The 23,953-nt window shown below is 46.6% G+C and overlaps 1 protein-coding gene across 1 annotated transcript; it reads left to right on the top strand.

Moving 5' to 3' along the window:
- Nucleotides 1–709: 709 nt before the first annotated feature.
- LOC120980227 (para-nitrobenzyl esterase-like) lies at nucleotides 710–19,373 on the top strand. The gene is made up of 9 exons (XM_040409182.1): nucleotides 710–819; nucleotides 11,674–12,365; nucleotides 13,324–13,431; nucleotides 14,257–14,453; nucleotides 15,005–15,207; nucleotides 16,040–16,098; nucleotides 16,182–16,349; nucleotides 18,216–18,437; nucleotides 18,517–19,373. The coding sequence occupies exons 1-9, from the start codon at nucleotides 806–808 to the stop codon at nucleotides 18,657–18,659; spliced, it is 1,806 nt and encodes a 601-aa protein (XP_040265116.1). The 5' UTR covers nucleotides 710–805; the 3' UTR covers nucleotides 18,660–19,373.
- The last annotated feature ends 4,580 nt before the right edge of the window (nucleotides 19,374–23,953 follow it).

A 23,953-nucleotide genomic window follows, 5' to 3' on the forward strand; every position in this document is an offset into this window, starting at 1 on the left:
AGATAAAATACACTTAAAGGGGTTTTCCCATCTCAGACAATGGGGACATATCGCTAGGATATGCTCGCATTGTCTGATAGGTGCGGGTCCCACTACACTGAGAATGGAGGCCCGAAAGTTGTGGCGTGCGCACTGTGCATGCGCAGCCGCCCTCCATTCATTTCTATGGGGCCGCCGAAAATAGCTGAGCGCAGTGCGCTCCCATTCAGTACTATGTATGGGGAGAGCACTTGGTGGTGGCCGGACCCTGTGAAACCCGGGGTCCTCCGGCCACCACCTTCCCCGCTCCCTTCTTGGTGTAGGCGATATGCCCCTATTGTCTCAGATGGGAATACCCCTTTAAGGAAATGTCTCCCTTTAATACCAAGTTATTTTAGGTCAAACATTTTGAACTAAGGTTGGACTTTTGCGATTCTGGGCTAGCAGCAAACGTGCGAGTGGCGCTGTGACCCCATTCGTTCCTATGGCTGCCTTGCTACACTGTGATACTTGGGCATGCGCCAAAAATCGCCATGTAGCCATACCCTAACAGATGTGGGAGGGAGAGAGCCCCTCTGGTTTTTTTTTATTTCCCCCCCCAGATGTTTTCTCCATAGATCCCTCTATAGAGAAAAAAAAAAAGCATGGAAAATATAAAAGGCAAGAAAAACTTGTCTTTAAAGAGAATGGAAAAAAACCTGTCCTCTGTCATAAGGTGGCGTTTGTAAACACAGCGAGTACAGAACAAAGGTTGGGTCTCGCCCCAAAGCTTACAGCGAGGCAGGGAGGAGCAGAGCGAAGCTGTGCCTTCATACAACACTCCATCATGGCCGGGGACAAGTAAGTATTTTATTCTGAAGGGGGGGGGATATGGCGGTACATGTTAAGGCAGTGAATACGGCGACTTGTTCTAAAGGATTAACCTTTTCACTGCCAGCGCAATGAAAGGGTGGAACTGTGCGTGTTTATAGGATATTATGGAGCACGCTGCGAAGCTTTAAGGATTCTGTATCCCAAACTGACTCCTATACTATAGGTCCTACAGCAAATCTCGAGGGTCACGTTGAATTTATTACCAGATACTTGGGGAATGGGCTAATCTGGGACTGAAGTTCATCTTGCCAGGTGTCACGTTTTGTCTGTCTTCACAGCCTGGCGGAGAGGTTTATTGGCTGCTTCGTCACCTCTTTGTGACTTGCGTGTTAGTACTGGATGGTTTAGGCCACTTTTTAGATGGACGACGCTTCTGTCTGGGTGCTGTCAAAGCTTAGACTGAACGCTGACCCGTTCCATTGAGGTATATTCACATGGGCGCGTGGAGAGGGGCTAGCAGCATGTTCTAAACTTTGTCCTGTTTTCCTGCAAGATTCATTTATTCTGATGAGCTCACCTGCGGGACAAACAGACACGAGGACTCCAATAATGTGTGTCTGTTTAATCTAATCCAGGTTTCCAATCGCTCGTCTGCAAGGCGCCTAACTTTGACATCTGGGTCTGATCAGGTGTAGTACATGCTGCACCCTGTGAACAAGCTTTGCACTTGTATGGAAGGGTCCACTATAACCCCTGGAGGACCCTGGGATTTACCTTTTTTTTGCATTTTAGTTTTTCACTCCCCGCCTTCCCATAGTCCTAACTTTTTTATTTTTTCATTCACATAGCCTTATGAGGTCTTATTTCTTGCGGGACAAGTTGTACTTTCTAATGGCACCATTTACGGTTGCATACCATGTAGTAGGAAGCGGAAAACAAATTCCAAATGGGGTAGAATTGGGCAAAAAAAAACGCAATTCTGAAAGGTTTTTATTTTTTACACTGTACACTATGCGGTAAAATTGACCTGTTATCTTCATTCTCCAGGTCAGTACGGTTACAACGATACCACACTTGTATAATGTTTCTTGCGTTTTAATACTGAAAAAAGACTTTGAGGGGGAAAAAAAAAATTATAACCATATTCTGACCCCTATAACTTTTTTGTAGTTATGTGTACGGGGCTGTGTGAGGGCTCATTTTTTGCGCGACGATCTGTTCTTTTCGGTGACTCAGTGTGTGCAACTTCTTGATCACGTTTTATAAAAAAAATTATTGGGTAGTTGCAGTGACAAGAAATGGCAAATTGGCTGTTTTTATTTTTTTTCCCGTTATGCCATTAATATTGTTATATTTTAATTGTATGGGCATTTCCGCATGCCGCGATGCCCATGATGTTTATTTTTTTTTTATTGTTTAAGCATTTTTATTTTAAGGAAAGTGGGATGATTTGAACTTTTTTTTTTATTTGTAATTTTTTTTTAACTTTTTTTAAGTCACCTTGGGTGACAATAACTGGTAATCATTCAATTGCCCATAGTGTTTATTAATGGCTATATAGCCATTATTGAACACTTGATTTGGAATATAACAATACAGTGATGCCACCTAGTGGCCTCTATTGGTATATTCTTGAAATAGGCACCGAAGCCTGCTTGAGGCTTCGGCCTATTTCAGAGAAGTAACAGGTTCCCCGATCTCAGCCGGGGAACACTGTTACCGGATCGGAAGCACGGGACTTCCGCTTCCGGTCTGATCAGATGCCGTGGTCACATTTGACCACGGTATCTGAAGGGTAAGATGTATGCGATCAGCCTTATGACTGATCGCATACATGTGCCGTGGGTCTCTGCTATTTAAAATAGCAGAAACCCGGCAGCAATGGCGCCCGCTGCACGTGTGAGCGGGCTTCATGTTTGGGGACCGGACCTCCGCCGTACATAAGTCATGCTGGAAAAAGGGGGCTGGTTTCCAATCGCTCGTCTGCCAGGCGCCAAACTTTGACATCTGGGTCTGATCAGGTGTAGTACACGCTGCACCCTGTGAACAAGCTGAAGGGGGGCACAGAAAGGATAATTAATGCAATTTTTTTTTTTTTTATCGTATTTTGTTTCATTTTTTTTTCTAATAGAAGGTGGTGTTATGCCTTTTGATAGTCTGTCAATGACCATGAAACTCCCTTAGATGCAGTAGCAACTGTGTCACCCCCTAGAGGAGCTCCCTCTATAAGCCGATTGGCACCCCTGCAATGTGATTGTAGAGTGCCAAGTTGCTGTGGCAGACAGGGACCTAACAAATGGCCCCAGGTCTGCCCTGGACATGAGCTGATTAGGATCTGATAGGGCTGTTCACATTACATTTTAGCTCTCAGACAAGTTGATACTGTTGAATCTCTAAAAACGGTGTATTTTTGGGGATTCAATGACGGCAGGACTACCCTTGCGAGTAGGTCCTCCCATCCAGGATAGGAAATCTGAGAAGATAAAATCATTCACACCTCCACCACACCTCCTGCAGGTTTCCTGTCCTCCGGATAGGATGTCCTGGCGGAGCTTTGGTTCCCTTAGCAGATATTTGGAAGTTCACACCGGGAGAAGTTCTGGGTCTACTATACTGTAAAGTACCTATCCCGTAGCAGTGTAGGTTTCTTGTGGGAGCTGTCTTGTTCTCCTAGTCCCTTGCCCTGTGGTGGGAGTCGCTGTGGCCGTGCCAGGCGGCTCTGGTCTAGTCTGGTGGCTTTCATGCAGACCACGCTGAATGGCATTGGCTGGTATCCAAGATGGCCACCACCCTGCCTAGTGTAGTCTGAGCATGAGCAGGATCGCTAGTGACGTCATTTCTGGCGCGGACCACTCGCAGGCTAGAATAGGGGAAGTGGTATTCCTAGTGCTGTGATGGCTAACCTCCGACACTCCAGCTGTGGTAAAACTACAACTCCCAAGATGCACACTTGCTTGGATGTTCTCAGAATTGCATAGAAATGAATGGAGCATGCTGGGAGTCGTAGTTTCACCACAGCTGGAGGTTAGCCATCACTGGCCTAGTGGGTCCTCTTGCAGATGGAGAGCTAGGCTACAGAAGTAGGCAGCCAGGCCATCCTGCACGGTGTTGGGCCATCTGATCTGGTGCTCTGAGAAATCACAAGGCGATTCTGGTCAAGCCCACCCTTCTAACGCCTCAAGACCCACAAGTCCGGTACTAGTCCTGAGGAGCTGGATGATAGAATTCCTGCATGTCCTGAATTCCTGTTAATCTTCAGGTTTTCTTCTGTGTTTGAAAGCTTTCTTTAAATCTAAAAAGCACGAAAAATTTAGAATTTGTAGACTGCCACAGTTCTATACTAGAGGTTTGACGGCCATGTGTGATAAGCTGGTTTTGGAGGAGTCTCCATAACATGTGTAAAAGTATTGTGCATATGTTGGTTAGGCTAGTTTCACGCTAGCGTTACCGCTCTCCAGCAGGCTGTTCCGGCTTCTCTTTCGGTGACGTCATCGGCGCAGGCGCACTGAGGGAGTGCTGAGGAGGCGAGCGTCCTACTCTCAGAGCGCCTGCGCCGAATGAAGACAGGCGCGGGATTTGAAATGCTGACAGGGCCAGCTGGAGGTGGAGAGCGCTCGCTGGCCCTGTCAATCAACAGGAGGAGGGGGCGGTTTTTTGCGGCGGCTACCAGCAAGTAGACGCCCTACTAACAGGTAGTGAAGTGATTTGCATATTTTAAATGATCGATTTTTAAGGAAACAAAGCCACAGACAAAGGTAAGAGCCCTATATAGGGAATAGTCGTTAAATAAGGATTTTAACAAGCCCAAAAAAAAATAAAAAAATTGTTTTGGGGGTGACAGAAGCCCTTTAAGACTCAGGCCTTTTCTGCCTTTCCTCCCTATACTACTGTTTTGGAGGAAACCGTAATTTTTAGACCTTTGCCGTCCTTTTTACCCAAGGTAGTAAAAGGTTTTCATAGTATTGGGATATTATTTTACCTTTTTTTTTTTTTGTCCAAATCTGGGGAATCCACTACAAAGTGCTTCCGTGGGCTTTCGGGTCCATGCCTCCATACAGCAATAGATAGGACATGCCCTCCTGGAACCAAAATCTGGGTCTATCTTGTCAGATCCAGGAGCATTGGGAGGCATGGTAATGTCTGCTGTATCGGGGCATTTCTCTCAACTTTCAAGTAAACATAAAAATTAATATAACTATATATATATATATATGTTTTCCAGTGGCTCAAATCTCACTTCAACACGGTACGGTGCACACTCCAGCAGACTCACCCCTATGTCTTTGTGTGAGAAAAATCGATATTGTAAACAATGGCTGGTTGGCACAGTGATCTATGCAACCCCAAATATTGAGTGCCAACCAGCCATTGTTTACAACATAAAAATTACTTAGATTTTCTCTGCAAATCTTGTCATTGTATCTGCTATTGCTAACCCTTGTGGTAAGACACTTGCTACTCTTACAGGGTTGCCCCAAAGCCGTCCCAGTATTGTATTGGCTTTGTGCTTATGGGCATTGTCTTGTCAGAAGGTGAACCCTTTGGCCCAATCTGAGGCCCAGAGCTCTCTGGATCAAGTTTTCATATTGTGATTGTCTATGTTGCCTACTTTGCTGGCTTGATTCGTTTTTCCATCACATTATACTCTGCTCATTTCCATGGTTACGACCATTCGACAATCCAGCAGCGGTGGTCGTGCTTGCAAACTATAGGAAAAAGCATAAGTCTCTGACACTGTCTGGTGACCTGCCACCGTCACCGGTCCCCCTTTTCCTGCTTGGATCGTAAATAATCCTGTCAGGCGTGAAATCATCCCACACATCAGCCGAGGCCTATTGCTGGGTAAACCATGAACTGAACTTTATTGACACACACACACATCAAGTTTATACAGTGCACATAACTCCTCCCCCAGTATCCTGGGAGATAATTGAGTGACAACATAAGCCAACCCCCCTCCCCATGTATCACATCCTTAGTTGGCTGTGGTAAAACTGTGAACAAGGGTCAAACAGTGTTCATGATGGAGGGCATAATAAAGGGCTTTCCTTCCCAGGCGCCTTTTACCATAATGTGTAAGCATGACCACTGCTGCAGGATTACATGGAAACGAGCCGTGTGTAATGTGATGGAAAAATGAATCCAGCCAGCAAAGGAAGCAATATGGACAATCACAATACATTAATAAGTGCCTTGTATTCACTTTCTCTACACTGGGATTATATGGAGATAGGAGGGAGTAAAGGTGGATTATCGGGAATGAACGTTCCTACAAAAGCTCGTCCCCGACAATCTGCCCATCTAAATGTGCCGCCGATCGCCTGATGAATGAGCGAAACGCTCGTTCATCGGGGGATCCTATCATTTGTGCAGGCACCACCGATTATCATTTCTGGGCAGCAGATCATGTGGTCTAAACAGCGCTCTGCTGCTCAGAAACAACAATTCTGTATAGGGACAAGCGATCCCTCAGCCTCCTACTGTGGAGGAGATCACTGCATGTAAATGCGCAGTCTCCTTCACTGAGCAAGCAGCCGATTGTCGGGAAGGGACGTGTAAACCCGCATTAACTGAAGGCTTCCTGTAGGGGCTCATGCACACAAACGTATTTTTTTCCGTTCCGTTTTTTTACAGGTCCATATGCAGTTTTGCGGATCAGGACAGGCATTGTTACAATGGAGATGCAAAAAACCAACAACAATCCAACACTAATGTCATCCATTTTATTCGATTTTTTTTGCGGATCCGTATTTTGCGGACCGAAAAATACATACGGTCATGTGCATGAGCCCTAAGAATGTGAGCTGTCGAAACAAACCTAATGGGCCCTTTACATGGGCCGAGATTGCCCATGTTCATAGGAACGCTCATTAACGATAATATGGCGGTGTAAAGGTGCTGCTGATTACGCGATGAACGAGCGAAGCGCTTGTTCGTAAGGTAATTGAATAATTTGTGTAGGCACCTAAATCGTCCTTTGCCAGTGGCAAGTCGTACGGTTGCTGGCAAACGAGTCTGTATAGGGACAAGCGACGGCAATAGCGATCACTGCTCCCCCTACTGTGGAGGAGATCGCTGCATGTAAATACAGTAGTTTCCTCCACTGACTAGCGGGGCTTGCCAGGGAGCAACACTTCTTTCCCAACAATTGCCTGCTGAATTGTCCCATCTAAAGGGACCTTTAGTGGTGGCAGTGTTGAGGTATTACTGGGGAATACTAGTTATTTACATTAAGCGTTTTTGTAATGGCCACCCAGCCACATCCACATGTTCCGTGAACTCCAGCGAGGGTGATCGTGACACTTGGTTTCCTCAGACCAGAGAATCTTGTTTCCCACAGTCCCTTCTGTGTCAAAAATATCTGATGGGTGCGGGTCCCATCTCTGAGACCTGCTCATATCTCAAGAATGGGGCTCCAAAATGAATGGAGAGCAAGCCGTGCATGAGTTACCACCTATTGACTTACCACTAAGGGACGTCCCATAGCAGTGACGTCACAATAGGGCCTCGTTCTTTGGACGGGAGTGGATCTCAGAGACTGGACAGGGATACGCCAGAAATGTCCCAGGTGGGAATAGCTCATTAATGGTTATGTCTAGGGCCCCTGGCATTTAATAATGTAATATCCACCCTTCTTTACACTTGGGCTTAGTGTCCTTTGCTAGTAAATAAACCTGGTTTACAAAAGGCCTACAATAGTGTATTATGAAGGCATCTGACCATGAATTCCCCAGGGTAATAAAAAGGAGTGCGCAGCCTGTGCGTGGAGCCTGGTCAGCTGAAGCTGTCGGTGCAGCTCAATTCCAGGTTCCCAAGATTTTGGATGCTTTGTGCAGGAAACTGGGGAACCAGTGGAGGAATGGTGGCCACTGTGCCCCCAGAGAAACCCATCGGCTGTACTCACCACTGCGGAGAGCCATGGTTGCATTGTAGTCCTACAGTAAAGAGCTGTTGATTGCACCATTCTTTATGTCCTTTTCTTCATCCTTGCTGCTAAACCAACCACCCGCAGACTCACGACCTTACCTGACCACTGAAGGAGTGAAGTGTGCATGAGCGGCAGCAGGTCCCAGCTTTGGTGACCTTTTAGCTGTTCTTGAGCTGGTCCCAGTGTCAGACTGGGGTTCCTTGGGCCCAACAGAGGAAATTATTTTAGGGGCCTAAGGGATGTTTCAAGGAGTCATCTAGACTACAGATAGTATCGGCATAGGTCATCAATACCAGATTGGTGGGAGTCTGACACCAGGCACCTCCACAGGTCAGCTGTTTCAGGCAGCCATGGCGCTGGATACTATACAAAGTTATGAAGTGCCTGTGCCGGGGTGGGGGTAACGTTCCGCTACTGAGGGAATGGGAGCTGCAGTGTGTCGGGGCTCTGTATGACACCGTATAGTATTTGGCCCAGCTGATAGGTGGGGGTGGGAAGCATTGGACCCCACCGATCCTCAGGATAGGTCATCAGTATCTGTAGCCCAGACCATCCCCTTCAATAATCTTCCTTTCTGGGAGCTTCTATGGTGTCTACCTCCTATAGCAGTGATGCCTAACCTCCGGCACTCCACCTGTGTTGAAACTACGACACCCAGCATGCTCCATTCATTTCTATGGAGTTCTGAGAACAGCCAAGCAAGTGTGCATCTTGGGAGTCGTAGTTTTACCACAGCTGGAGTGCCGGAGGTTAGCCATCACTGTCCTATAGCATTGGCTGATTGATCCATTATTTAATGAATCTCTCGTCTGCGGCCTCTAATTGTACCTCGGAGAATTGTATCCCATCTGTGCCAGTGCTGCTGGAGGACGTTAGGAATGTGTGGGTTTATGGAAAGGGTAGAGCAGGAATGTGCTTTACACGAAATGTGGTCAGACCGGTAATGCCACCCGAGGGCTTCCCCCATAATGATGCCAGTGCTGCCCACACAAGGATTAGTTATTTAACCGTATTGCCATGCTGCAGGTGGCTTTATCCCTCTGTGCGCCCTGTCGTATATATATGAACCCTACGTAACGCGTGCTATTATTTCATGTCTACCATTCTGTTTAACCCTTTTGTTCCCAGTTTGAGTCTTCTCATCAGCCATGTTATTTATACTACTTACCGGCAAGACAGAAATCTGCGCGATTTGGTGTGGATTCATCTGCAGAAAGTATCTGCTGCAAATTTGACCCGTGTGGACTTACTCTGAGGGCAGGTTCACAGGCAGAGAATTTGCGCATCTTCACAGCACAGTCTGCAGGTGTGAGACCCCGTTCACCCGTCCATGGAAAATACGTCCGTGTTTCATCCATGAAGGATCCATGTGCCATCCGTATTCCACGGACGCTGCTAGGCTGAAAATGCCTACCAATGATCCATGAAAACCACAGACCAAACATGGATGCCCTTCGTGTTCTGTCATCACGGACCAAAGTATTAATTGCTCCCTTGACTTTTCTACACTATGTGTGACGAAACACATAAAAAATCGATGGGTACGTGTGCTGTCCATGGAGAACATAGACAGCACGTGTCCATGATTTACTTGTGTGAACGAGGCATTACTGTGGATTTCACTCCGTTAGGCCTCTTGCACACGAACGTTGTGCATCCGTTCCGTGCCTTGGGGACCACAATTTGCGTTCCCCAATGAACAGGCAACGTCCATGCGGCGGCCGGGGCGGATCGAGACCCATTCAGCTTGAATGGGTCCGTGATCCGTCCGCACCGCAAAAAAATAGAACAAGTGCTATTTTTTTGCGGTGCAGATGCACAGACAGAAACACCACGGAAGCGCTCCGTAGTGCTTCTGTGGGGTTCCGATCTGTGCTTCCGTTCCGCATCTCCGTGATTGCTGACCCATTAAAGTGAATGGGTCGCCATCCGTGATGCGGAGTGCACACGGGCCGGTGTCCGTGTATTGCAGACCCACCGTATGCGGGCCGCAATACGGCCACAGGCACACAACGTTCATGTGCAAGAGGCCTTACATTGAAAGGGAAAAATCTACAACGCAGGTCAATTTTCAAGTTGAAAAAGCAGCAGGGGGTCTTCGGAAGTAGATGCATTTTTCTATGGTACCATCATCCTAACAAGGTTGGGAATCGCTGCTGTAGGGCTCATACACACAAACTTCTTTTTTTGTGTGCGTCTGTTCCGTTTTTTTTTTTGCGGCCCATATGCGGAACCATTCATTTCAATGGGGAAGCAAAAAACAAAACAAAAACAGCAATGACTCCATGTGCATTCCATATCCGTATGTCTGCAGGTCAGTTCTGCAAAAAAATAGAACATGTCCTATTCTTATCCATTTTGGGGACAAGGACAGGCATTGTTACAGTGTAAAACGGATATCACATGGATGTCATCAGTTTTTTTTTTGCAGACCTCAAAATACATGCGGTCGTGTGTACGAGCCCTTAGACAGTTGTTGACCAAACAAGACTGCTGTCGTCCTCATAAGTGACTTAAATATTGATGTCCTTTCCTCCTTTTTGCATCGATGATTTGTTTGTGCCATGTGACCACGGAGTGGGAGTGAAGAGCTTGCTATTACTCGCGCTCCGTGGTCACCCGCCTGCCCGCACAGCGCTGCACTGGATCCTGACGCACACACATCGTCAGGACATTTTAGTTCACTGGCGCTGCGGCTGGGCACTGGTGGCTAGGTGGGGCAGCTGGTGGCACTGGGGGGAGGAACTAATTGCATTGGAGGGGGAACTGATGGCACAAGGGAAGGGGAACTGATGGCACAAGGGAAGGGGAACTGATGGCACAAGGGAAGGGGAACTAATGGCACAAGGGAGGGGGAACTGATGGCACAAGGGAGGGGGAACTGATGGCACAAGGGAAGGGGAACTGATGGCACAAGGGAAGGGGAACTGATGGCACAAGGGAAGGGGAACTGATGGCACAAGGGAGGGGGAACTAATGGCACAAGGGAGGGGGAACTGATGGCACAAGGGAAGGGGAACTGATGGCACAAGGGAGGGGGAACTGATGGCACAAGGGAGGGGGAACTGATGGCACAAGGGAAGGGGAACTGATGGCACAAGGGAGGGGGAACTGATGGCACAAGGGAGGGGGAACTGATGGCACAAGGGAAGGGGAACTGATGGCACAAGGGAAGGGGAACTGATGGCACAAGGGAAGGGGAACTGATGGCACAAGGGAGGGGGAACTGATGGCACAAGGGAAGGGGAACTGATGGCACAAGGGAAGGGAGGGGAACTGATGGCACTGGGGGGGGGGGGGAGACTGATGGCAGGGGGGCTGATGAGTTTTTATAGAAAACGTTCTAACTATTTTTTTTCTTATTAGAGTACTTGATTAATCGTTGGAATAATCGGTAGAATACTTGATTACTAAAATAATCGATAGCTGCAGCCCTACTTGTCACGTCCTTCAGTCATATGGACTCTACAGCGAATCGGATTGAGCTGCAGTGCCAAGTACAGCCACTAGACAGCCCATGGTGCTGTGCTCGTCATAGTATAAAGAGGCCAGAGCGCTTGTCTTGGCGTTGCAGCCCCTTTGAACAGCTGATCAATAGGTGCGCCAGGAGTCAGATCCCCCCCCCAATCTGATATGGATAAGGGAAGGTCATTTAATATCCTACTCTATTTGCATATCTGAATATCTCTACTGGATTAGAAAAACGCCTCTGGTTTCGTAAACTGGTTCCGTTGAAGGGAAATGAACTGAACTGCAGTACTACATGCAACCTGTAGACAGGAGTGGCAGTATTTTTAAAAGAAATCGGCCCCAGTCTGGACAATCACTTTAATTTATTTGGTGCACCAATCAGATCGGTTTAATACCAATCAAACCTTCCCAGCCGGATGGTGAGGATTGACGTAGATACATATATTTGTGGCTCCTCTGTTAACCTGTCTTTTGTCTGGCAGACATGTGAAGACGCGGAGGGAGGTGGGCTCCCAATCTGAATTTAAACAACTGGTGAACTCGGAAGAGGAGGAGGAGGATACATTTTTCGACAAGGACTTCCATACCTCAGACCCATCATGCAGCGCTCTCACGTACAAGACTATGGCGGCCATGTGCGGTGGCGTCGTGGTACTGTCCTTGGTGGTGGCCGGTTTGTCGTATCTATCTGGAAATTCAGCATGCACCTTAGTCGATGTGGCTACGTCATGCGGCAAAGTACGTGGTGCGCACTGTGACAATATTTATATGTTTAAAGGGATGCCATACGCGAGTCCCCCCAGTGGATCGTTACGGTGGAGACCCCCGGAGGAGCCGACCTGCTGGACGAACACGCTGGACGCTACGAAGTTCAAATCCATGTGCGCTCAGGCGCGGCCTGTGAGCGAAACGGGTGAAGTGATGGGATCAGAAGATTGCCTCTATGTCAATGTGTGGACTCCCTCGCTGGATCATGATGCAAACCTGCCCGTTATGGTCTGGATCCATGGTGGATATCTTCTCATCTTTAGTGGATCAGAACCTGGGTATTGTCCTAGTGAGGAACTAGCCAGGCACAGTCACATGGTCCACGTCAGCTTCAACTACCGTCTGAACGCATTTGGATTCATGGCTTTGCCGCAGCTGAGAGATGGATCCCCCACCAATACCTCCGGTAACTACAACTCCCACCTCTGATAAGATTCGATTTTTATTTTCACAAGTGCAAAATGTATATTTCCAGCACAGCACTAATGCCGGAAACAGGCCGGATCCCATTATAGTCAATGGGGCCCGTCGGTGCACTGGCCATTTTAGGCTATGCCGGAAACGAATCCAGACCCATTCAACTTGAATTGGTCCGTGATCTGTCCGCACCGCAAAAAAATAGAACATGTTCTATTTTTTTTTTGCAGTGCGGAGGCACGGAGAGAAACCCCACAGAAGCGCTCCGTATCGCTCCTTCCAGACTGCACGGCCGGCGCGGGCCGCAATACGAGCACGGCCAGGCAACGGGTGTGTGCGTGAGGCCTAAAACTGATATTGTGTTATGCCTACTGCAGGGCATCATACTGGAAGTCTTGTCTTTAGTTTTCTTTTGACTCCTGTGTCATGCTCCACCCCCTCAGACCCTGTACTAGACACATGCCTCCCAATCGTCTGAGATCCGGTGGGACAAGTGGCGGGCTTCCTGGGACAGTCCCTAAAATCCAGGACATGTCATCTGTATCTGTGTCCTCAACGTGCAGATACAATGGTAAAGCAGGGAGGTGTAAGCAACCAACATAATTATTGAGGGGGGGGGGAAGGCTAAGACAACCTGGCATAAGCTGCTTAGTTCCCCTGCAGAGGCATCACCGGCGGGATGGACCATTATACAGTTTACATTGAAATCAATGGTCTGTCCACGTAATGTATGGATCTCCTGTGTCCTCCACACCAAAGAAGCTCTTCGTAGTTGCTTTCTGCTCGGGCAGAGAGATGAGGGTCCTGATAGAAGATCCTCTTTATTAGCTAAGAATTAACTAATAAGGCATTTTAAATCTATTTTCTAATGTTTCTGACCGAGTAGTTTTTTCTTTATTTTACTCCACACACAAAAAAAAAAGACTTCTTTCTTCTCCGCCCTCCAGGTAACTATGGCTTTATGGATCAGATCGCTGCTCTAAAATGGGTGCAGAAGAACATCAGATCTTTTGGTGGAGATCCAAACAAAGTGACCATCTATGGTCAGAGCTCAGGTGAGACCATTCTACATCTCCTAGGATGCAGAATCACCACTCGGCGGTGGTCACCACAGTTATCTCCTTCTAATCTGCATCTACCTAACCCACAGCGTACCAGAAAGTCTTGTCTGGATACCACACCGCCATGGAAGTCTACGTCCACACCGGATGGAAATGACCGCGGATAAACCCAGACCGCATCCGCCAATGAACTGGCTGTGGATGTCACCCTCTCCATTGTGAAGGGTGAAATTGACTTTGCCGATACTGTAGAATGCTGCAGATCTGCCACGTGTGAACAAACCCTAAAGGTATGTACACACGTGACTGAAATGCTGTGGATTCGCCTGCGGCAGATCCTCAGTGTTCTACGGTACCAGCAAAGTGAGAGAGAATTTAGCATGTCTGCGGCATGTCAAAGTATGTTCTTCTAGGCCAGGCATGCTCAACCTGCGGCCTTCCAGCTGTTGCAACACTAAAACTCCCAGCATGCCCTAATAGCGGTAGGCTGTCCAGGCATGCTGGGAGTTGTAGTTTTGCAAGAGCTGGAGGGCAGCAGGTTGGGCATCCCTGTTCTAGGCTAATCTGTAGGCCGGACAAAGGGGCCATGGCTTCACAGGACAGGACCCAAGATGCTGCAATTTGCAAAGTATAGTCAGTGAAAAGTGTCTATCCCTGACTTATCCAGCGTCAGGCATTGTGATTAATCTGGATCAGGTCTAGAGTTATCTATAGGATTAGCAAATCTGCCCCGTTATCTTCTGGCCGTATATTAAATGACATCCTGCATTTTAGTTTTTCCACAGATGAGATCTTCCAGGTATTTTTGTTTTCTTGCAGGTGGCACCTCTGTGTGGGCTATGATGGTCTCACCCCTGGCCAAGGGTCTGTTTCATCGCGCCATAGGCATAAGTGGATCATCCGTATTTAAAGCCACTATGGAAGAGGCAGAGAAGGACAACCTCATATTCCTGAAGAACACCGGCTGCCAGGATGCCGAGTGCTTGAGGAATCTCAGCATAGCTAAAATCCTTCAGGTAAGGCCTCATGTGCGTTCTGCAATCCGCAAAATACAGAGAGAGTAGTGGGAGCCATGGATACAAAGGAGAGGCGCTTCCATCACTACAGGAAAGGATTCTTTACAGTAAAAGGGGTCAAACTCTAAAATGCTCTATGGTAAGAGGTCGTTATGCCCAAAAGGAATGTCAGCATCTAAAACAGGGATGTTGAGGGTTATAATTCCCCATGGGTATAATTTTATACCCCCTAAGGCCTTGTTCCATTATTTTATTTTTTCGGTTCCAAAATTTTTAGCACTTTATCCTGTTCTGTTCTCGTTCACAAAACGGATCAGATCTTCCTATTGATGGGAGTGGGAAAAACCAGAATGTACACGCAAGATATCTGTATTTTGCAGACCAAAATATGGGCATGGCCGTATGCATGAGCCCTTAAAGAGGACTCCGAACTGGGAAAGATCACTAATCCAAGGGCCCCGTTTTGTACGATTCCTACTGTATGCAGGTTCAGTCCAACGAGAGGGGTGTATAGCAATACTTCAGTGCATAACATCCTGTGCCTCTCCTAGTCTATCCCTTGGTTCGGATACCCAGACTGGGCTGCAGAAGACCTGTGTGACCTACCGCAGAAAGGAAAATTTATTGGTCCACTCCCTGTGGTGGATGGATACGTGGTGCCAGCCCCTCCACTAGAGATATGGAAGAAGAAGCTACAGGGTTACAGCGATGTGCCGTATGTGATTGGTACCACCCTTCAAGAAACCGAATATGCGTAAGGAACCTATCGTGTTGCCATTAAAAAAAAAAGCAGATTTTAATGATTGTTTTTTTAATTAACTCCCATTATCATGTGGTTCTTAATAAAAGAATCATACTCGTCTGCTCCCCATTGCTAGGTTCGGCGATATTCAGGCTGGGGTACAGATGGGGTCATGTGCGCCGCTGCAGCCAATTACTGGCTGTAGCAGTGACATGTCCCCATGTAGAAGCAGTGACTTGCTGTTTGGGCGTATGTCACCGCTGAGGCCATTCATTGGCTGCAGCAGCGCACATGACACCAGCTGGAAGCCATAGACTAGAGCAGGGATGCTGAATCTATGACCCTCCAGCTGTTGTAAAACTACAACTCCCAGCATGCCCTGATAGCTGTAGGCTGTCCAGGCATGCTGGGCATCCCTGGACTAGAGGATCACAAATGGAACCAGGACTCTAGAGCAGAGGTAGCAGGTGAGTACGATTCTTTCATTAGCTACCAAGCAATACAGGAGCAAATAAAAAAAAAAGCATCATAATCCTGGAAACCGCCTTAAAAAGCTAAGACCTTCCCCAGAGGTCATGTTATATTATGCTCCAGAGCTGGATTCACAATTCTGCAGACCTTATCTCCCAGCATTCCTTTGCTGCTTCTAAGTTTGCATTTCTGGGAGTGTTATCTTTACACCATGGACCGTATAGTCATCTGATGTAGGAAAAACAACAACCTGCAGAATAGTGAATGCAGCTCTGGACTATAATACAGACAGTAACTTAAAAGGGTTTAAAAGTTAACATATTACCTCCTTCTGTAACCATTTTAAATGACCGCAGTGCTCGTCTTTTTGCAGTCCTTATTATGGCAATGTCTCAAAGTGGTCTGAAGAAGATTACCGGGGTCACGTGAATTGTAAGTGACATTTATAGGACGTCACGGTGCTTCCAGCAGGCTGTAAAAGTGACTTGATGTCCTCTATCTGTTCTGTTTTGTAGCACGTCTCAAGACATTTGGAGGAAATCTGTCAGCTGAAGCCCTGGCTCTGTATCCCACCTCTGAGTTCTGCTCCCACCCTGAACGATGCGTGGAGAAGACTTACATGACTATGGTGTCAGACCTCAGAGCTTCATGTCCTAACAACGTCCTTGCCCATCAAGCTGCAGGTATATTGACGACCTATCAAGCAGCGGTGAAGCACATGTAGCACAGACTTTTCCACAGCCAACACATCATGGAGCGGAAGAGTAGATGAGATTATAATATTTTTTTTTATCTGCACAAAAATTCCACAATTGAGGCTATTTTCACAATTATTACACTAAGGCAGGCTGTTGCAGCACAGAGCAGGTCATCCGTATAAAAGTCTCAGAAAACCCCTTTAAGTTAGAATAACCAAAGATATAAATGTAATTTCACAAGTTTCACTAAATCTTTACCCACAAATATATCAGCCTGCAGATTGCATTTTGTGGTGACCAGTCCTCTTTAAAGGGATTCTATGGGAATTAGTAAAATTACTGAAAATACCGACATATTACTTTATTATAAACCCTTTCCCAGATCGCTTTCATTATTTAGAATGGCTTGATTTCATCAGGGGAATTAAAATGGCCTCTGCTCTACTAGCACACACAAAACCCGTCCTAATACCACTGCTGGGACAGTATACTTCAAGAAGGCTTACATATAGCTGATAATATATCAACTGTGTGTGGTAAGGGAGCAATGTGAAAGTACAGAGAGGACGGACAAGGCAGTCTATAGTGGGGCTGTGGTAGTGGACTCCGCATATAAGCACTACTGCTTGTTAGCCCCCCCCCCCCCCCTCTCTGTACTTCCACTTCACTCCATTACTACAGTAAAATCATAATTTATAACAGCAAGAGTAGGTAGGAGGGCTGAGTGAGCTCTTTAGCTAACTGCATTGAAGCCTTGAAGTATCCCGTTCCAGCTGTGTTATTAGGACGGGTTTTGTGTGTGCTAGTAGTGCAGCGGCCATTTTAGTTCCTCTGATGATTGCCATCGCCCCTCCCCCCAACAAGCCATTATAAATAATGAAAGCCATTTGGTAAAGTGCTTATAAGAAAGTAATATTTAGGTATTTTCAGTAATTTTATTAATTCATGGAGATCCCCCTTTAAGCACTGTTAGCATCCTTAACAGATTTTCCCTGCAGAGCAATGCTGCCCTCTACCTGCTGTGCAGAGAATTACAGGAAAAAAAGTCATCATCCGTGTCGTAAGCCCGCCAGCCTAAAATGGCCTACTGGGGGAATCTGTTTAAAAATAAAAACTGACTCCCTGGTCTTTAAAGGGGGTTATCCAACCCCTGAAATGCCCCCCATATGCCCAGGTTCAGGGGTGCACCACCAATGAGGCCAGGTGAGGTGATCGCAACCGAAGGGTCATGGGCTGAAAGGAAGGGGTTAGGTTAAGAAATTGACATTAGGGAGGGAGAGGCGCCATTTCAGTTTTTGCCTCAGGCAGAAGAAAGACTAAGTGCACCCCTGCCCGGCTCCCTCACACACAACGTACTTGCGTTGCTCCCTGGCACCTGCGCAGCTTCTGAAGCCCGCACGGCCGCCACTGCATCTCCCCATCGCGTGGATGAGTCGGCAGCCAATAGCAGGTGGTGACGGGTACAAGCCTCTCTAGAGTCACCCGCAATGCTAGGGAGGCTTGTCCCCGTCACCTATTAACTGAACCCCCGCCCATCCGCACGATGGCGAGATGCAGCGGCTGCCGTGCTGGTAGGAGAAGCGACGTGGGTGTCTGGGAGCAAGGTAAGTACATTGTGTGTGTGTGTGTGGGGGGGGGGGGGGGGGGGGTGTGTGTATTTAAGCAAATGGCCCATCATGCCACACACATGTAGTTTCAGCAAAGGTCGATCATACATTTGGCAGACCAATGATGGCCGATTCATGTTCACCGTAATCCTATGTATATGGTGTACTGACATATCCTAGTAATCTACCCCTGTCATGTTCCAAAATCCTCCACCTGTATCGCCAATCTGCATTGTAATTCCAGAGGCTCTGAAGAGTCCAGTCTACCGCTATCAGGTCATCTATACTCCTTCCCGTCCAACTAAAATCAACAACCTCTTCTTCTACGAGAGCTGGTTCTCCTTCCACATACTGGATATACTGGGATTTTTTGGAACAATGGACTATGCTATGGGAGAGACTTCAGAAGAGGACCATGCATTTCAGAGATTGGTGCGGAAATACTACATACACTTTGCCAAAGAAGGTAAGAAATGGAGAAGAACGACCAGGACGTGTGCCCCGATGTCTCCACTGTGCCCTCAACCTCTCTTTCCTATGCACAGGTACCATGCCATCTGAGTGGCCTGAATATCCGGATGGGACCGCACTGTTCTCCACGTCCCTGAGCGTAGAGAAGGATTATCGCTCTGCTCAGTGTGCGCTGTGGGAGAAGAATGATATGTTCCAGTACGCCTGGATGAACTGATCAGCTAAGGTTCTCCACTCAAATGTACGCTCGTGGCCAAAAGTTTGGAGACAGACACGGATATTTGTTTTCACAAAGTTTGATGGTTTAGTTTTTAACGGCGGCAACTTGCATTAACTCTTGATGGTTATGAAGAGTGATCAGATGAATTGCAATTAATTGTAGTCATTCCGGGCCAGGAAAATTAATCACAAAACTCCAATTTCTATAGCATTTCGGTCCTGCCACAAAATGTCCTGCTAACATCATGTCAGTGATCTTCTCCTTAGCTCAGGAGAAAGCGTTAACAAGGACAAGGCAGCCGATATCCCTCTGTCCTGCTGATCGAATTGGAAGAGCAGACTGGTTGCTATAAGAAAGAAAAAAAGGGGGGGGGGGGGGGAGAGATTGAGTTGTGCTTGAAATAATTGTCTTCTGTTACGCTGGATTCACGTCACATTTTTGTCCTATGTTTAACGTATACCATTTGGCCCAGAATCCAGCAGGCCGGGGCGAACGGCAGAAGTCCTGAACAGAAGGGTCAACAACGGAAACATTGAGTTTTTGCATAAACTTGATGGATTTGTCAAGAAAAGTTAAACTTATGAAACGCTTATAATTGCACTTCAGTATACCATAGAAACATCTGACAAAAACACTGAAGAAGCAAACTTTGTGGAAACCCAAATTTGTGTCAGTCTAAAAACTTTTGGCCATGACTGTGTTTCTGAATAAGAAATCCCTTAGGCCTCTTTCACATGAGCGTGTCCGGATGTGTTGCGGCAAACCCGCGCGAGTAGGTACCCAATTGCAGTTCAGTTTTTATCGCGTGGGTGCAATGTGTTTTGCACGCGTGTGATAAAAAAAACTGACTCTGGTACCCAGACCCGAACTTCTTCACAGAAGTTCGGGCTTGGGATCGGTGTTGTGTAGATTGTATTATTTTCCCTTATAACATGGTTATAAGGAAAATAATAGCATTCTGAATACAGAATGCTTAGTACAATAGCACTGGAGGGGTTAAAATAAATAAAATAATTTAACTCACCTTAATCCACTTGTTCGCGCAGCCGGCATCTCTTCTGTCTTCATCTGTGAGGAATAGGACCTTTGATCACGTCACTGCATTCATCACATGATCCATCACCATGTGATGAGCGCAGTGACGTCATCAAAGGTCCTATTCCTCACAGATGAAGACAGAAGAGATGCCGGCTGCGCGAACAAGTGGATTAAGGTGAGTTAAATTATTTTATTTATTTTTTTTAACCCCTCCAGCGCTATTGTACTCAGCATTCTGTATTCAGAATGCTATTATTTTCACTCATAACCATGTTATAAGGGAAAATAATAATGATCGGGTCCCGATCGTCTCCTAGCAACCGTGCGTGAAAATCGCACCGCATCCGCACTTGTTTGCGATTTTCACGCAGCCCCATTCACCTCTATGGGGCCTGCGTTGAGTAAAAAACGCACAAAATAAAGCTTGCTGCGATTTTTACGCAACGCACAAGTGATGCGTGAAAATCACTGCTCATGTGAAATAGAATGGGTCCGGATTCAGTGCGGGTGCAATGCGTTCAACCCACGCGGAAAACTCGCCCGTGTGAAAGGGGCCTTAGAGTCTTCTCTACCCACAGCTGACGACCACTTCATCCATGAATTTAAGACGCTGGTAATCCGAGACTGTAGAGGGAAGGGGGAGATTTATATTTATTTATATATATATATATATATATATATATATATATATATATATATATATATATATATATATATATATATATATATATATATATATAAAATAATGTCTCCATTAAAATATACATATATATTGGTCCTGAATGTGATATATATATATATATAATATAGTTGTATCCAATTACCTCTACCTTTTGCTAAACGCCTCCGGCAGGGCCAGAGAGGTTTTTCATAACAAGGACAGGGTAACAAAAGGGATCCCCCTGCCCCTGTATGCCACGTACCTCCGGCGCTGTAATTACAGTGCCAGAGGTACGCGGTTGCTTCAAAGGCAGGAGGATCAAAGCGATCCTCCACCTAGAAGCGCGGGCTGGTGCGGTGATGTCATATCACTGCACCAGCCCACGTGTACTTGCCTGCAGGCGTGTGCGCACACCTGCTGTGCGGGCTGCTTGGGAGCGAGCGCCGCCGGACTATTTAAATCGCGCTAGTCAATTGAGCCCACTGAAGCGGCAACCATCCCCTGGACGACAAGCATACAAGCGAGAATCCTCCCCTGGAACGAGCAATAACCCCTAGAGCAGCGGTCAGCAACCTTCGGCACTCCAGATGTGTTGAAACTACAACTCCCAGCATGCTCCATTCACTTCTATGGGAGTTCTCAAAATAGCTAAGCAAGTGTGCATGCTGGGAGTCGTAGTTTCACCACAGCTGGAGTGCCGAAGGTTGCTGATCCCTGCCCTAGAGTATCATTAACCCCTGCAATATTAACCCTTTCCCACTGCCATCAATACCCCACAGCTACCCCAGCATTACCCTATACCACCAACACCATAGCCCTTTAACCCCTGCCATCCTGTTAACCACTGCATTGCCTGTATTGAATTAACCCCTTTTATCCCAAAGGGACAGTTTATAGCCAGGTGGGTGGGTGTTGCTATTATGTGGGTGTGTAAGTGTATGTTTAGATAGATTTTGGGGGTGGAATTGTTAGTGTATTACTGTGTGCGCCTATATATATTTATATAACCACTGATATATATATATATAGCAGAAATAATTGACTGTAGACTTGTCAAGTACAGCTTATAGTCTTTTGTCACCGCCGTAATTCAGCGCAAGCAGTTCAGGAAAGAGGGAGAGCAACGAGTAGAATAAAGAATAAATAGGCAGAGTCAACAATAGATGACCTACCCCTTTTTATGAATATTAATCATTAATATTAACTCCCAATTATTAATAATTAATATTCCCATTTACAGAGACAGACTGGTTGAGGACATGCTGTCTGACAACCGCATTGGCACGCGGTGCAGTTCTGACATGCATTCAGGATGCCGGTTTAGCAGCCTCGATAAACCCCGCTGTTCTGCATTGTGGGAATGATTTAAATAATTTCAGCTAGCTACTAGAAAAAAAATATTGCATCCTGAATTAATGCCAGAACAGCGCCGTGTGCCAGCACCCTTAGGCAATATAGCCATTGGCAGAGGTCAGAGACCAGCGCAAGCCCATGCTTAAAAGTGGGTTTCCAAGATTATAAAAGCATAGCTGCTTTCTCACATAAATGGCACCACCCTTGCTCAGAGGTTGCACCTCTGCCCACATTGACTCCGGCAGAGCCGAGCTGCAATACAATGCACGACCTGTGGACAAGGGGTGGTGCTGCTTTTGGAAGAAAGCAGCCATGTTTTTTTAATTCCATTTGGGGCTTCTAAAAGCCATTGAGCCGTTGAAATTGTGATCTGGTCGCTACTAATGCTTTTTGTCAGGGTTACAGCCTTCAGGCTCTTGTGCCTACCACTTATGGTGGGATTAGGGATGAGCGAATCGACTTCGGATGAAAGATCCGAAGTTGATTCTCATAAAAAACTTTGTTTCAATACTGTACGGAGCGAGCGCTCTGTACAGTATTAGAATGTATTGGCTCCGATGAGCCGAAGTTATTACTTCGCGAAGTCTCGCGAGACATTGCATAAAAAAAATAAAAAAAACTTTTCCCGACCTCGGGCTAAATTCCAAGTGATACCTTGGAACCGAACTCGAGTTTGGGAAATGTTTTTTAACAGTATAAATCAATTTCTGAAGTTATTATGCGAGACTTCGGCTCATCGGAGCCAATACATTCTAATACTGTACGGAGTGGTCGCTCCGTACAGTATTGAAACAAAGTTTTATGAGAATCGACTTCGGATGTGTTCGACTTCGGATCCCTAGGTGGGATTTCCAGAATATAACAGTGATGACCTGGCCTTCAATGTATGACCGCGACCTCTCCACTGCTGTAGCTGGTGCAGCAATGCCCATCTGAGGATGGATGTGCCCAGTACTGCAGCTCCATTTATATGAATGTGCCGAGCTGTGGTACCAGGATCGGGCATCAATGTTATCTTCTGGAAAACCCTTTACGGCTTTCATTACATGCAATGTGAATTAAGAATGTAAATGCTTGAGTTGTAATAAAAAATTGAAAATAAAAACCTTAAGTCTAACGTCCGTGTAGATGAGCTGTAACAGACAACTTGCATGGACAGGCGGGGGGGGGGCGATGTTTTGGAAAAAAGGCTGTCAAGTTTTTTTTCATATCCTGAACATTGCAAGTATGACAGCTGCAATATGGCCGCATTTTAACATCTGTATTTCAGCCACATGATGCAAACCTAAAGCTGGCTACACGAGTGACTAGCTGCGGATTGGCTGACGCAGATTTGTGTTCCGTAAATCTGCAGCATTGAGCAGTACCAGCAAAGAAAATTAGTTTTAGCACTTCAGTCACACGTGGCAGAAATAAAATCTGCAGCAGAAACTGACCAGACGTGCGGATTTTAAATCTGCAGCATGGCAATTTATACTGCGGATTTAATCCTTCCAATGCAAAGAATGAAATTTTGTCTAATCTGCAGCTTTTCTGCAACAAAATCCACAGCGTGTGACCACAGCCTCTGGTGCATTGTTTTCTGCTGTAGACTAGAAGCAGAAATTCTGCATAAACTCCACAGCTAATCAGTCACTTGTGAACTCAGGCTCAGGGCTCATGCACACGATGTGGACGGTACACAGAGTGCTGTGCACATCTTTTGCGGCCCCATTGAAGTGGAATGGGTCTGCAATCAGACCGCCAAAAATGCGGCTCGGATGAAGAACCAAAAACTTTAGTGTGCATGAACACTAAGGGCTCATGCACACAGTTCTTTTTTTGTCCACATTTTTTGCGGCTCCGTTCACTTCAGCGGGGCAGCAGAAGATGCGGACAGCCCTCTGTGTGCTGCCGTTCCATGGCATCCGCAAAAATCTAAAACATGTCCTACTCTTGTCCGCATTACGGATAAGGATAGGACTGTTCTATTATAGCCCAGACATTCCGTTCCACAGAATGCAGGCCACCAGTATCCGTCTTTTGTGGATCCGCAATTTGTGGACAGGCAATTGTTGTACGCATGAGCCCTAAAAGGGGTATTATCCTCTTGACATTTATGGTACGTCGATAGGATAGGCCATAAATCTCCAGTAGAGGGGGGGACCTGCTCCTGTCTCAAGAACAGGGTACCAAAGTAAAAGATGCTTCAAAACAGGAGGCTTATGGATCCCAGTTATCTGAACCAAATCCCATCCTG

The sequence above is a fragment of the Bufo bufo genome, chromosome 10, assembly GCF_905171765.1.
Source record: "Bufo bufo chromosome 10, aBufBuf1.1, whole genome shotgun sequence".
NCBI lineage: Eukaryota > Metazoa > Chordata > Amphibia > Anura > Bufonidae > Bufo > Bufo bufo.

Excerpts from the sequence above, each read along its gene's own strand:
- LOC120980227 (XM_040409182.1), top strand. Across the intron at positions 12,366-13,323 it reads ATCCCCCACCAATACCTCCG|GTAACTATGGCTTTATGGAT; the intron begins GTAACTACAACT and ends TCCGCCCTCCAG. Across the intron at positions 18,438-18,516 it reads CATACACTTTGCCAAAGAAG|GTACCATGCCATCTGAGTGG; the intron begins GTAAGAAATGGA and ends TCCTATGCACAG.